The sequence below is a fragment of the Dromiciops gliroides genome, chromosome 3, assembly GCF_019393635.1.
Source record: "Dromiciops gliroides isolate mDroGli1 chromosome 3, mDroGli1.pri, whole genome shotgun sequence".
NCBI lineage: Eukaryota > Metazoa > Chordata > Mammalia > Microbiotheria > Microbiotheriidae > Dromiciops > Dromiciops gliroides.
Genome location: NC_057863.1, coordinates 257,229,623 through 257,243,431, shown reverse-complemented (window position 1 = coordinate 257,243,431; position 13,809 = coordinate 257,229,623). Strand labels below are relative to the sequence as shown.

The window sequence follows — 13,809 nt, the reverse complement described above, 5'->3', positions numbered from 1 at the left end:
CTTTCTAATAATTCTTTCTATTCATCATATTTGTCATTTCTTCCAGCATTGTATATTCCAAATAAGGAAATTGAGCCCCAGATACATTAAATGATTTGCCCAATACCACATGACTACTAGATATCTGAGTTGGGCCTTCTACATTGTTCTATCCAATATACCATGCTGCCTCACCTAGTTATTCTTCTTTAAAAGCAGCTCCTATTGTTAACTAGAATTTATTTGGAAGGGGCTACAATAGCATCAAAAAACTAGAAACTGCAGATTTGTAGGAATCCCTTTGAGTACAGTTCCCTCTTCCTAGGGAATATTTGTTTCTTAACTCCAAGAATTATAGCAATTTGTGAATTGATCCAACCATTCTGGAGAGCAATTTGGAATTATGCCCAAAGGGCAATAAAGCTGTGCATACGCTTTGACCCAGCAATACCACTTTTAGGTCTTTTTCCTAAAGAAATCATGGAAAGGGGAAAGGGACCCACATGTACAAAAATATTTATAGCTGCTCTTTACATGGTGGCAAGGAATTGGAAGTTGAGGGGATGCCCATCAATTGGGGAATGGCTGGACAAGTTGTGGTATATGAATACAATGGAATACTATTGTGCTGTGAGAAGTGATGAGCAGGAGGAGTTCAGAGAAACCTGGAGGGTCTTGCGTGAGCTGATGATGAGTGAGATGAGCAGAACCAGAAGAACATTGTACACAGTATCATCAACATTGAGTGTTGATCTACTGTGATGGACTATATTCTTCTCACCAATGCAATGGTACAGAAGAGTTCCAGGGAACTCATGATAGAAGAGGATCTCCAAATCCAAGAAAAAAAAAAAGAACTGTGGAGTATAGATGCTGAATGAACCATACTGTTTCTTTTGTTTTTGGTGGTGTTGGTTTTTTTTCTATTTTGAGCTTTTTCATCATTGCTCTGATTTTTTCTCTTATAACAGGACTAATGCAGAAATAGGATTAATGTTATTATGTGTGTGTATATATATATATGTGTGTGTGTGTGTGTGTGTGTGTGTGTGTGTGTAGATATATATCTATATCTATGTATATGTATATAGATATATAGATATAACCCATATCAGATTACCTGCTGTCTAGGGGAGGGGAGAGGGAGGGGAGGGAGGGAGAAAAATATGAAATTGTAAAGCTTGTATAAACAAAAGTTGAGATCTATCTTTACATGTAACGGAAAAAATAAAATACCTTATATGTAAAAAAAAAAAAAAGAATTATAGCAATTAAAGTTTTACTGGCCCTGTCATGGGTGATTCTTTACCTTTTTCTCCTTCCCTTTTAAAATGCTGTGTTGTTAGAGAAGCTGCATTAGTACAAGGGAAAGGGGTAGGCGGGGGGGGGGGTGGCGGGGGGCGATGCTATCCTTAGAATCAGGACAATATATTTCAAGTCCTACCTCTAACACACAGAGTGACCATGGACAAATCATTTAATCTCTCATCACCCCAGGTGGGTACCATTCCCTTGGTATCCTCCACTCCTCTTAACTAGATTATTGCTGTGTTGCACAACTTAATTTCAAAAACTAAAGTGAAAAAAAATTATTTTATCCATAGAAGTTTGTAAAAACTACTTCTTTATCATATCTGGAGATTAAGATATATGAATTGGTTTGCAGAAGATAGAAGACAGAAGTATTCACATATGCATTGCCTTTCTGATTCTCTTCAAATGCCAACTTTTTTACACCTTTTAATTACAGTTCCAATCCCCAAAAGACAAAAATGTGACCACTGGACTGCCTGCCCACCTAACACCTATGCCTATCGGTTACTGAGTGGTGGTGGTAAGAACAAATATGCCAAAATTTGCTTTGAGGATGAGTTGTAAGTATAAGTTTTGGTATTAGAAATAATTAATTTTCATGCTTAAAAAAAGGAGAGTTGGATTAATATTTGTCTGTTATTAAAATGTTGAGAAAATTCATGTTGCTAAGTTGTAACAGCCTTGTTATGACAGTTGTGGGGGAAAAGGTACTAATAATTTTAAATCTAGACTTAGATACATACTACCTTGTGACCCTGGGCAAATCATTTAACCCTATTTGATTCAGTTTCCTCATCTGTAAAATGGACTGGAGAAGGAAATGGAAAAACCATTTCAGCAACTTTGCCAAAAAACTCCAAATAGGGTTACAAAGAGCCAAAAATGATTGAAACAATGAAATAACATGGACTTGGGCTATATGGTTATCAGCATGTAAGTGAAAGTTTATTAATTTCATCTGACAACTGGTTTTGGATAAATTTTACTTATTGAATTTACATTCCTCCTAAAGTTTGGGACATATAACCCCCTCCAAACTTATGGAAGCCCAATTCAACTGTGCCCAGGGCCCCCAAGACTATATACATTTTTTGAATGATCACAAGTTGACATTTCTTTCTTTCTTTCTCTTGTTTAGTGACCATCATTTGAAGTTTCATTAAATATAGAAATTCGAACGAAAATATTGGTTTTCCTTGAATTACATACTTACTATTAGACAAGCTTCCATTTTTTTCAAATTTCATGTTAAACTCTTAATTTAACAAATAGACTGAAAACTCTGATGTAGAATAGTAATAGGTACTTCCACTAAATCATTAATCACTATGGAGAAATGAAATTTTTTATTCTGGCTATGAATAAGGAATAAAATACTTCTATTTAAGAGTTTCATCAGCTATTTAAAGCAAGCAATTAACAAATCAATATGTAATTATTGGTCAATGCCTAACATGTCCAGGACACAATAATGGGCATTGAGTACTACAAGGATCACAGAGACACTTTGAGTCCATTTCTCTCCTCTTGGGGAAGATCATCATATTTGTTTCTTAGCTCCAAGCATTGTAGCAATCAAAGTTTTACTAGCCTCAGATATGTGGCATGAGAGATACATAATCCCTACTCTAAAGAAGATTACTATCAAGTTAGGAAGATAAGGCATTATGTAGAAGAAAGAGCACTGACTTAGTAGCCATGAGGTCCACCACTAACAATTTTCCTTGTGAATTTATACAGTCCAGTTGTTCTTATTTTATTTCTCTTCTTCTCCCTCACATCTCTTCCCACCCAAATTTTAATGTTTACTCATTTCTTACCTATGCTTTAAAGTCTAAAACAAATGTAAACTCTTTTAGGAAACATTATTCCCTTCACTCTTCTCATCACTCTTCCTTCCTCCTGCAACTGGTAATATTTCCCTCTTCAGAATTCACATAGCACCTTATACATACCTCCAATGCAAAATAATATCATTACTTATTTTGCATTATAATTTTTTGCATACATCATATCCTCCTTCTAGTTTGTAAACTTCACAACTTATCAAAATTTTTATTTCCTCATATGATACTTAATGTCTATTGAATTGAAGTAAATAATAAAGAGCAGATCCTGAAAAAGAGATAGGAATATTCGTTTCTTAATAAGAGTGAAGTATTTAACTAATGCTTATTTAAATTTCAGGCTTATAAGTGAAGAGAAGGGTAATGTCGCAAGGGGTATCAACATTGCCATTGTGAATTGTAAGTTAAATTATTTTTCATTACTTCTCTCATACTGGATTTGAGAACTTGATGATTTAATATCTTTGTTCATTGAAGAAAAGTAATTTAATTTAATTTTCAAATACTATTCCTCTTCAAACATAAAGACAGGGACAATAATCCCTTATGGATCTCAGGGTACAGATTGAAATTAGATGGAGATAGATATATATAGAGATAGATACATATCTATTTCTATCTATCTATATGTATGTGTCTCTATGTGTACATATCTATCTCTATCTCCCAAATCTATCTATATCTATATATGTAAGAAATGGCCAATGAAGGAATTTCTTTTGCTTGACTAAGTATATTTGTTGCAAGGATTTTAATTTTTTGTCTTTTTCAATGTGTGGGAAGGGAACTTTTTAAAGAAACTTAGTGATTCATCACAATTCTTTGTGGGCATCAGGCAATCTATAGTAATTGAATTTTAGTGCATTTTGAAGCATCCTAATCCATGAGCCAAAGGTAGACGTCCTAGGATCTTAACAAAAAACAAAACAAAACAAAAAGTTTACGTCTAATTAGGTAGTATATAAGTACTATTAGGCCAGCAGCTCCTTAGCACCTGGCAGTTGCTACCTTGCAGTAACTGCTTACAGTTTAGTAATTGTAATGGTAAAAAAAAAAAAAATTCATGGGCCCTCATGCATTGGGAGCTTATCATTTGTTCCACTATTGGAAGAAAAAAAACCATGGAGGATCCTTTCTAACATGTAAGAATTATTAGGATGAAATTTAGCTCTTATTTACAAAATTGTTGTTGTTTTGGTGGTGGTGGTAGCTGTAGTGGTAGTGGTAGTCCTTTCTCAAAGAGGACCATGACATAAAGGAGGTGATGTCATGACTTGCAGTGAATTGGATTTAAGTGAGGGAGGGATGTGCAAGATCACCAACCTCACTTTCCCCTCCAGAGTCATCTGGGTCCAATGGCAAAATATACATCAGGACTACTGGAGATGGCTCCAGGCTTTTAAGACAATTAGGGTTAAGTGACTTGTCCAGGGTCACACAGCTAATAAGTGTCTGAGGTGAGATTTGAACTCAGGTCCTCTTAACTCCAGGGCCAGGGTTCTATCCACTATGCCACTTAGCTGCCCCTATTTACAAAATATAGTAAGGACGAATATTTTTTTAATTCTGTTTAAAATCCCAAACTAATGGTTTGAACTTGTAAATGAGTGTGCTTTGAAAGAAAAAATGGGGGACAGCTAGGTGGCGCAGTGGATAAAGCACCAGTCCTGGATTCAGGAGGACCTGAGTTCAAAGCTGGCCTCAGACACTTGACACGTACTAGCTGTGTGACCCTGGGCAAGTCACTTAACCCTCATTGCCCCGCAAAAAAAAAAAAAAGAAAAAAAAAAAAAGAAAGAAAAAATGAATGTTTTGTCAACTGACACAATTTTCATTAGGCAAAGAATAGTAGAAAGGTCACAGTCCCTACTGCTTTTCCCCAGAAGCTTGCTTGACATAATGGCAGAAGCTAAGTTTTTATCATCATTCCACTGCTTCTTATACTGTCTGGGTTTGATAGAATCACAGACTTTGAATTATAGCAGGGATTTCAGAGAGGTGACCTTCCACTACATGTAGAAATTATCTCTACTCTTAGAGATATGTGGCCTCTATCCACTGCTTGAGGTTGCCTAGTCATCTAGTTGGTTTGAATGAGTCCAGTGACCTGGGAATTCACTACTTCACAAACAATCCAGTGCATTTTAATGGATTTCATCTTTATTGTTTTCTTCTTTATTATTGAGCTAAAATCGGCCACCATGTAACTTCTTTTGGCCTTCACTCTGCCCTTTGGAGTATAAGTTCCAAATGACATTCAAACATTTTGAGCCAGCTAAGTTATGTATTTAAAACAATCCCTTTTGGGGCAGTTAGCTGGTGCAGTAGATAGAGCACTGGCCCTGGATTCAAGAGGACCTAAGTTCAAATCCAACCTCAGACACTTAACACTTACTAGCTGTGTAACCCTGGTCAAGTCACTTAACCCCAATTGCCTCACCAAAAAAATTTTTTTTAATTAAAAAAAAATAAAACAATCCCTTTTTCAATGTAAACATCTCCAGTTCTTTTAAATTGTTGTTCTTATGACATGGTACCTAGATGCACAGTGTATCAGACATTCACAGGTGCTTAATAAATGCTTATTTATTGATGCTACATCATTCTGGTTATCTCTACTTGCACACATTCTATGTGACCAATTACTGTGTGGCACCAGGAACTGAACATAGCATGCCATCCTAGGCTTCTGTGCAAGAGAATGGAACCACACCCAAAATCATGTAATGATGTGAGAAGACTATGCTGTTCAGAAACACTTTGAACTTCACACCTCAGCCTCCTGCCTGGGTTGGAACTTGCTACCATTTATTAATCCCTCCCTCTCCTAATTCTAACACAAGAACACTTCAGTCACCTCCCTGAATCAGCACAGTGGCCCATGATTAGGTAAATCTGATACTCATAGTCTTTGGTTAAATAGGACCAAACTAGAATTCCATTTCTGTTAGTCTGCTCCAATCAAAGTCAGGCATTCTTGAAGGATCTCTCCTCATATATAAGTAAAAGTCATATTAAAAAGTCATATATTCTTTCTTTCTGTCCTACATATCAATTCTTTTCCTCAGCAGGCCTTATACAAGGCAAACATTGTACATGATGTTTCCTATAGAAATCTAGGAAGAATGGTAGGAATTTTGAAGACCTCTCATTATGTGAGTCCTACAGCACCCCCTCTCATTGGTGGAACCCTCCAAATAGCTCACAAGCCCCCAGTGATGTATTTAATTTCTTTCCATTAAGCCAGAGTTAAAGAAAAGACATTTAATAACATGAGGTAATGAAAATACTTGTAATAGAGCACTTCCTTGCTCATAAAAGTAGGACACATTTTTGCACAAATATACATACCAGCACTGGGAAAAGAGGTAGATAAAAGAGAATAGGGATCTTGCATGAGAAACAATGTGACAGGGAAGCTCATACTTCCAATGCTACAGGACTCCGATATCTTCAGGTGATACCATCATACAGATACATATCAAATGATACTGCTCTCAATAGGCCTGTTCTTCCCTTGAAAGTCATCTCGGATTCTTTGGGTTCTGCAGGTTTAGTGATGAGAACCTTTTCCTGATTTTTAAAACTTGATAACTGTTCTTTGTTAATTATTCAGTCAGTTAACAAAAAAAGACAGACAATGGGTCCCAAGGGTAAGATTAGATCTTTCTTTTTCAACCCTGATCTCTGAAGTAGAGATTAAAATTATCTGCTATATATTACTACTTAATTTAGGCTTCCTTTAATCTTATACATCCCCAAGATATTCTCTGGCTTAGATGCAAATGAATTTGAGCTGGAAAGATGAGCTAAGGAGACAAGGTCAATGCTCTCCATGTACCTAACCCAAATTCTTTTTTTTTTTTTTGCGGGGCAATTTGGGGTTAAGTGACTTGCCCAGGGTCACGCAGCTAGTAAATGTCAAGGGTCTGAGGCCAGATTTGAACTCAGGTCCTCCTGAATCCAGGGCCGGTGCTCTATCCACTGCGCCACCTAGCTGCCCCCTAACCCAAATTCTTATCTGTATTATGCATATCTGTTGGCAGCAAAACCTGAGCTCCTTGGTACTTTATTTTGGCAAGTACAAACCTTCATCTCCTTGAAATTAAACTATAACTACTTTAAATTATTAGAAGATAATCCATGAGGTCAGATGCACTATTTTAAAGCTCTTTTTTCACTTTTTCAGATAAAACTGGGAAACTTATACATACACAATATTTTGACATGTATGAAGGAGGTAAGAAAAATACAAGATCACATTATCATTGTTTGTTGACTACATAAAACAGCATTTGACCAAAAGGTTTCCTTAAAGATTCTCCTCCAAGAAAACTTCTAGCATGTGTGCAGATCATATAAATTCTTTCACAGATGCAATAGAAGTAATTTTATTCAACCATCCTGATTATTATTAATTTATGTCAATTAGAGATTTAAGAAATAATGCATATAAATAGTAGTTATACAGTTACTGAGTGTTTAAGGCTGGATTTGAACTCAAGCCTAACTCATTCTAGGCCCAGCATTCTATCCAGTGAGCTACTTAGAGACATTTATATGCATGTTTGCCAAAGATGTTTTCCACTATCATGGAAGGTGTCTTATTTATGAATTCTCTATAGTGTTGTCATTAAGAGGGAAGGATAACAGAAATGCTTTCTTGGTATCTACATAATAATAATAAAAGACCTAGAGGAAAGCTCCAAGAATCTTTGGTGGACACAGACAAGGGATGAGAAATTATGTTTGGGTTTTGATCTATATGATATGAGGTTGTACCTCACAAGAGACACGAGATCACCCATTGAAGGTTGAATGAAGAGGTCTCTACACACATCAGAAAACCAAGAATATAGTCCTCTGGATTTGGATACAGAATAATAATCAAAATCATAATCATAATTGCTAATATTTATATAGCTAACCTACTTTCTGCTAGCCTGTGCTAAGTGCTTCACAATCATCTCATCTGATCCTCACAACAGCCCTAGCAAGTAGGTGCTACAATTATCCCCAGTGCTACTATTATCCCCATTTTACAGATGAGAAAACTGAGGCAAATAGAGGTAAAGTGACTTTTCCAAGTTTGCAGCTAGCTAATAGGTGTCTGAGACCAGATCTGAACTCAAGTCTTCCTACTCCAGGCCCAGCACTTTATCCACTGCACCACATAACTGCTCCAGAAAATTTGGGTTAAAATGTGCAGTCTTGTATGAATTTGGGCAGTCATATAACCTCTATGAACCTAAATGTCTTTATCTATAAAAGTGAGATAATACTATTCTTATTATCTCACAGGATTGCTGTATAGATCAAAAAAGATAATATCGATATAACACTTTATAAACCTTAAAACAATATGTAAAACATAAACAATCATGAATGTTTCATATTCTATTTTTAGTCAACTTGTGATTATTCAAGAACTGATTTATCCATTTTATTAATTATCCAAGCCTATACTTTTGTCCTCTTTCCTTTTCATGCTACCTTTAAACATTAAGAACTTTATTATTTTCAATCAGGGACTATAACAAAACTTCTAGAGCTTTTTGATTGGTTTTACCCAGCAGAAGTTCACTGAAAGAAATAGCAATAATGCTCAAATCAACCAATTTCACTATATTTTAGGAGCTTTGATAATTTTTAGGGTTAGAAACATAGGATATTGGGGAAAATTAATGAATATGGAACTTGGAAATTTCGATTAAAGTACATAATTCTTAGAATAAAACAACCGAGGAGCAGCTAGGTGGTGCAGTGGATAGAGCACTGGCCCTGGATTCAGGAGTACCTGAGTTCAAATCCAGCCTCAGACACTTAACACTTACTAGCTGTGTGACCCTGGGCAAGTCACTTAACCCCAACTGCCTCCCTAAAAAAATAAAAAAGAATAAAACAACTTATTTTGTTTATATATTACTATACTTTAGTACAGCAGAATTGTGTGTAAGATGGGTATATCATGGACACCACAGATTCAGATAATGGAGTACAGAAAAGGCATTTTGTAAGGTTCTACTTAGGTCAAAGAATTATACAGCTGACAGGAAGTTTGAGTTCAAGTCAACTTTCTCACTTTATCGGTTAGGAAACTAAGTCCCAAGTAAGAAAAATTAACCTAGCATAATAATCTGCACAATAATTCTTTGTTAAATTGAATTGAATTGAATTGAATTGGATTGGATTGGATTGGATTGAATTGCTCAGACACACTGCTAGTCCTAGGACTACACTCTAAGGTCAAATTCTAAGAATAGCTTTATAGTATAAGTCTAAGTCTGCTATATGCTTGGTTTGTGGTTGTGTAGTTAGCAGAGAAGCTGTTATAAAATATTAGAACTAGAAAAGATCTCAAAGGTTCAGTACCTTCTTTTACAGATAGAAGCTGAGATTGCTTTGTGTTCTACCAACAGATAACTCTGGACCATTGACCCAGTTCATTAAAAATGCCCCACAGAAGTCTCTAATCTTGATGGTGACACATGATGATGGTAGCAGCAGGTAAAGGTATTTGGGGGCTCATTATCATCACTGCCACCAGAGAAGAGGCAAATGGGGATGTAACCATTGGCAGAACTTCCCAATAATATGATACATGACAAAAGAAGACAAGAAGAAGTAGATGTTTCCTAAGGAGGCAATCCCTTTGAGACAAGATCATCTTTAATGTGCATGTGTGTGTATGTATGAGAGAGAGCGAGAGAAAGAGAGCAAGAAGTCTATTTTGCCAGCCTAACTAAATGAAATAAAACAGCTATAGTTTACAGTAGTAAAATTAAAGTTTCAAATAAAAGAGGATTCGAAAAATATATAACATGAAACTGAAAATGTTCTTTTAAACCTACTAGGAGCAAAAAATAAAAAATAAGGGTGAGCTTTTTTTATTTTCTCTGATAAATGCAACACATTATAAAATAGTTCCTTCCTTGGGAAAAATTAGTTTCCTCTTTCATTAGGCTCTCCAAATATTAAAAGTCCATTTCAATAAAATTCAAATCCACTGTTTCCCTTTTTTCTGCCATCTCCTGCCTTTGTTGAGTTTCCAACATAATCATATTTGAATATACTTTAAGGCAGGGTACAATGATATTTCTTAATTGTGGATTTATATTGACTTTTTACTATGGCATTTCTTTTATTCTGGTTTGAGTGACCTATGTCAACCACATTTGACCACCAAGAAAAGGGGGGCAGAGTACAGCAGGAAAAGAGAGTAATAGGGAAACAATATGATTCAAAATATTTCAACAAACATTTTTTAAGTGCCTTTGGTTTGCAGAACATAATGTAAAATTCTAGGAGGAGAGATACATAATTTAGTTGAGACACAGTCCCTATTCTCATAGAACTAATAGTTTTGATGAGACTATGCCACATAGAAAAAGACCTATAATACAAAATCCTATATTATGCATAGATTCGAGTTATGCAAGATTTTTGAAGAGAAAAAAGGGGGTTAAAGTTTATTATGACCCTTTGGGGTGAGGGATTAGAGAAGTCTTCTTGTCATTTGAATTGGGCTTTAAAGAAGAGGTAGGAGGGGGCAGCTAGGTGATACAGTGGGTAAAGCACCAGCCCTGGATTCAGGAGGACCTGAGTTCAAATCTGGCTTCAGACACTTGACACTTACTAGTTGTGTGACCCTGGACAAGTCACTTAACCCTCATTGCCCCACAAAAGAATAAAAAATAAAAAAAATAAAGTAGAGGTAGGAATTCATTAAGTGTAGGGATAAGGGAAGGAAAGTCACCCAAAACATCATGAGCAAAGGCAGCAAGACACTAAAATTCCAGGTTAGGACATTTAAATGTAATTGTAAAAAAGGGCAGAGCAGCTAGGTAGCACAGTGGATAGAGCACTGACCCTGGATTCAGGAGGACCTGAGTTCAAATCTGGCCTCAGACACTTGACACTTACTAGCTGTGTGACCCTGGACAAGTCACTAAACCCCAATTGCCTCACACATGCAAAAAAGGGGGAAGATGTTGCAGGAAGTTGCTCAATTGAGTAACAGACTATACAAAAGGAAAATATCTGATAGTGGTTTTAAAGAGAATAGAGACAAGAAAACTTGTCAGTAGATTATTGGAATGGTCAAGACAAGTAGTAATGAGGACCTGTCCCAGAGTGTTAGCAGAGAAAATTGAGACGTGTGAACAAATGTGAAAAATTTGAAAGTAGAATTGAAGGGACCAAGAGAATATAAGAGTAGAAGAAGAGAAAAGAGCCAAAGAGAGCACCAAACTTTTAAACATGGAAGGTTGGTAAGTGGTGGTACCACTGATAGAAATTGACAAGATAAGCTTGATTTCAGACATGTTAAGATTGAAATGTCAATTCAAGTAGATAAATTCTGTAGGTTCCAGAGATGTAGGACTGGAGTTTGTGAGAGAGGTCTAAGCTAAAGATATATATTTAGGAATCATTAATAAAGAGTTGTTTGTTAAAGCCATGAAAGTAAATGAGTCATGAAAGTGAGAGAGTAGAGAAAGAAGAACACCAAGGAACCTTAGAAAGTACCCACATTGGGGCAGCTAGGTGGTGCAGTGGATAGATAAAGCACTGGCCATAGAAGGGCTCAAAAAGGACTTTGAAAATAAAGTAAGAGAGATAGAGGAAAAAATGGAAAGGGAAAGGAGAGTGATGCAAGAAAATCATGAAAACAAGTCAACAGCTTAGTAAAGGAGACACAAAAAGAAAGCACCCATATTAAGGAACCAGAAATGACTGGGCAAATTCTGAGGAAGACATACAGTCAGAATAACAAAAGATTTAGCAGCTTCTACAGTAAATGATAGGAGAGCTTGGTATATGATATTCTGGAGGGCAAAGGACCTGGAATTACAACCAAGAATCACTTATCTAGCAAAACTGATTATAATGTTTCAGAGGGGAAAAATGGGAATTCTATGAAAGAGAGGACTTTAAGGCATTCTTGATGAAAAGACCTGAGCTGAAAGGAAGAAATATGACATTTATATACTTGAGCATTTATCAATTAGGAATTGAAATTATAAGAGAGAGAATATGGCATATGGAGGTGAAGACAACTGAAATATAAATATTATGATATTGTCACCTTGGTAAAAGAGAAACAAAGATATATGAGTAACCAGCTTTCACGAACGGTGAATTTGTTGTCTAAAGAATAAAAGATCATATAGTTTAGAAAACTTCAATGAACAATAAATTCATTTGATAATAAGATGCTCAAGATATGGCTCTTCAGGCACTTCAGTTACTTCTGGGAAAAAGTGTTATATATCTCAAATGTTAAATGATGACATTTTTCCCCTTTACCCTGCAGATTACAGAATGATGCCAAAAATGCTATAGAAGATTTGGGTAGTAAAGAAATTAAAAATATACGATTCAGATCAAGTTGGGTATTTCTTGGAGGAAAAGGTATTGACTTCCCCAAAGATATTCAAAGAGAAAAGGTAGGTGGGGGTTTTTTGGTTTATTTTTAATCACCTTTTAAACAATTTCAGCAAAATGTTATAATATATATGAGTAATTTGTGCCACTCCCTTCCCAAGTCCCTGTCAAAATAACAAAGTAAAAGATTTAGTAGCATGATTAACTTATAAGACATGTTTAGTTCTATTAACCCCCCAACTCAAACCTAAAATCAAGATTTATTATAGTCATAACAATAGGAGTGCTAATAATAGCAGTACCTTAATTTATATAGTGTTTTATGGTTATAAACTACTTTAACATTCTTTATCTAATTTGATCTTCTCAACAGACTTGGTAGTTGGTGTTCATAGTTGTCATTCCTGATGAGAAATTGAAAGCACATAAAGGTCTAAGTGATCTATTTAAAATCACACAGCTGGTTAAGTTGCTGTGAATCTTCAAAATCCTATATTGTCTTTTCATTTTGCCGATGCTGATTTCCTTGGAGTTTCAAATCTACAAAAATCTACAAAAGTTAGATATTCCGGGGGCAGCTAGGTGGCGCAGTGGATAGAGCACCGGCCCTGGAATCAGGAGTACCTGAGTTCAAATCCGGCCTCAGACACTTAACACTTACTAGCTGTGTGACCCTGGGCAAGTCACTTAACCCCAATTGCCTCACTAAAAAATAAAAAAAAAAAAAAAAGACAAAAGTTAGATATTCCATCTGGATTTCACTCTGTTCACAGAAAAATGAGAAAATTATTTCCTGCCTTATGGGTGGTTTTCCCAATCAAATTTTATATCAAGTACTGATGATCTATTACTTTAAAACTAAGACTCCCTGTAGCAACTAAGCAGCCTGGCCTTTCCTTACTCCTTTCTGCAAGTGTCAAAAACTAAGTGCTGAGGGTACAAACACAAAAGTAAAATAATGCATGTCCTTAAGGAGCTTGCATTCTAATGTGGAGACAAAATGCATATATAGGTATATACAGAACATACACAAACAAATTCTAGAAAGGGAAAACACTAGCAGCTTGTGAACAAATGAAAAAATCATATGTAGAAGTGGAAGGGAGATCAAATTAGTCAATATTTAAAGAAATTAATGCAAGACTATTCATTGGAAGGACAAATACTGAAACTGAAGCTTACATATTTAAGACAAGACTCATTGGAAAAGACCCTTATGTTGGGAAGGATTGAAATAAAAAGGAGAAAGAGACAGCAGAGGATAAAATGGATAGTTAATGTCATG

General features: G+C 35.7%; 1 protein-coding gene across 2 annotated transcripts in view; it reads left to right on the top strand.

The window, feature by feature from the left end:
- The window catches only part of FAM3B (FAM3 metabolism regulating signaling molecule B), a 55,594-nt gene that overhangs the window by 30,599 nt on the left and 11,186 nt on the right, over nt 1-13,809 (top strand). For both annotated transcript variants that reach the window (XM_043998836.1, XM_043998837.1), the window contains exons 3-7: nt 1,730-1,853; nt 3,481-3,539; nt 7,330-7,380; nt 9,560-9,647; nt 12,454-12,586. In XM_043998836.1, the coding sequence (XP_043854771.1) occupies nt 1,730-1,853; nt 3,481-3,539; nt 7,330-7,380; nt 9,560-9,647; nt 12,454-12,586 (455 nt within the window). The remainder of the gene's footprint in view (nt 1-1,729; nt 1,854-3,480; nt 3,540-7,329; nt 7,381-9,559; nt 9,648-12,453; nt 12,587-13,809) is intronic.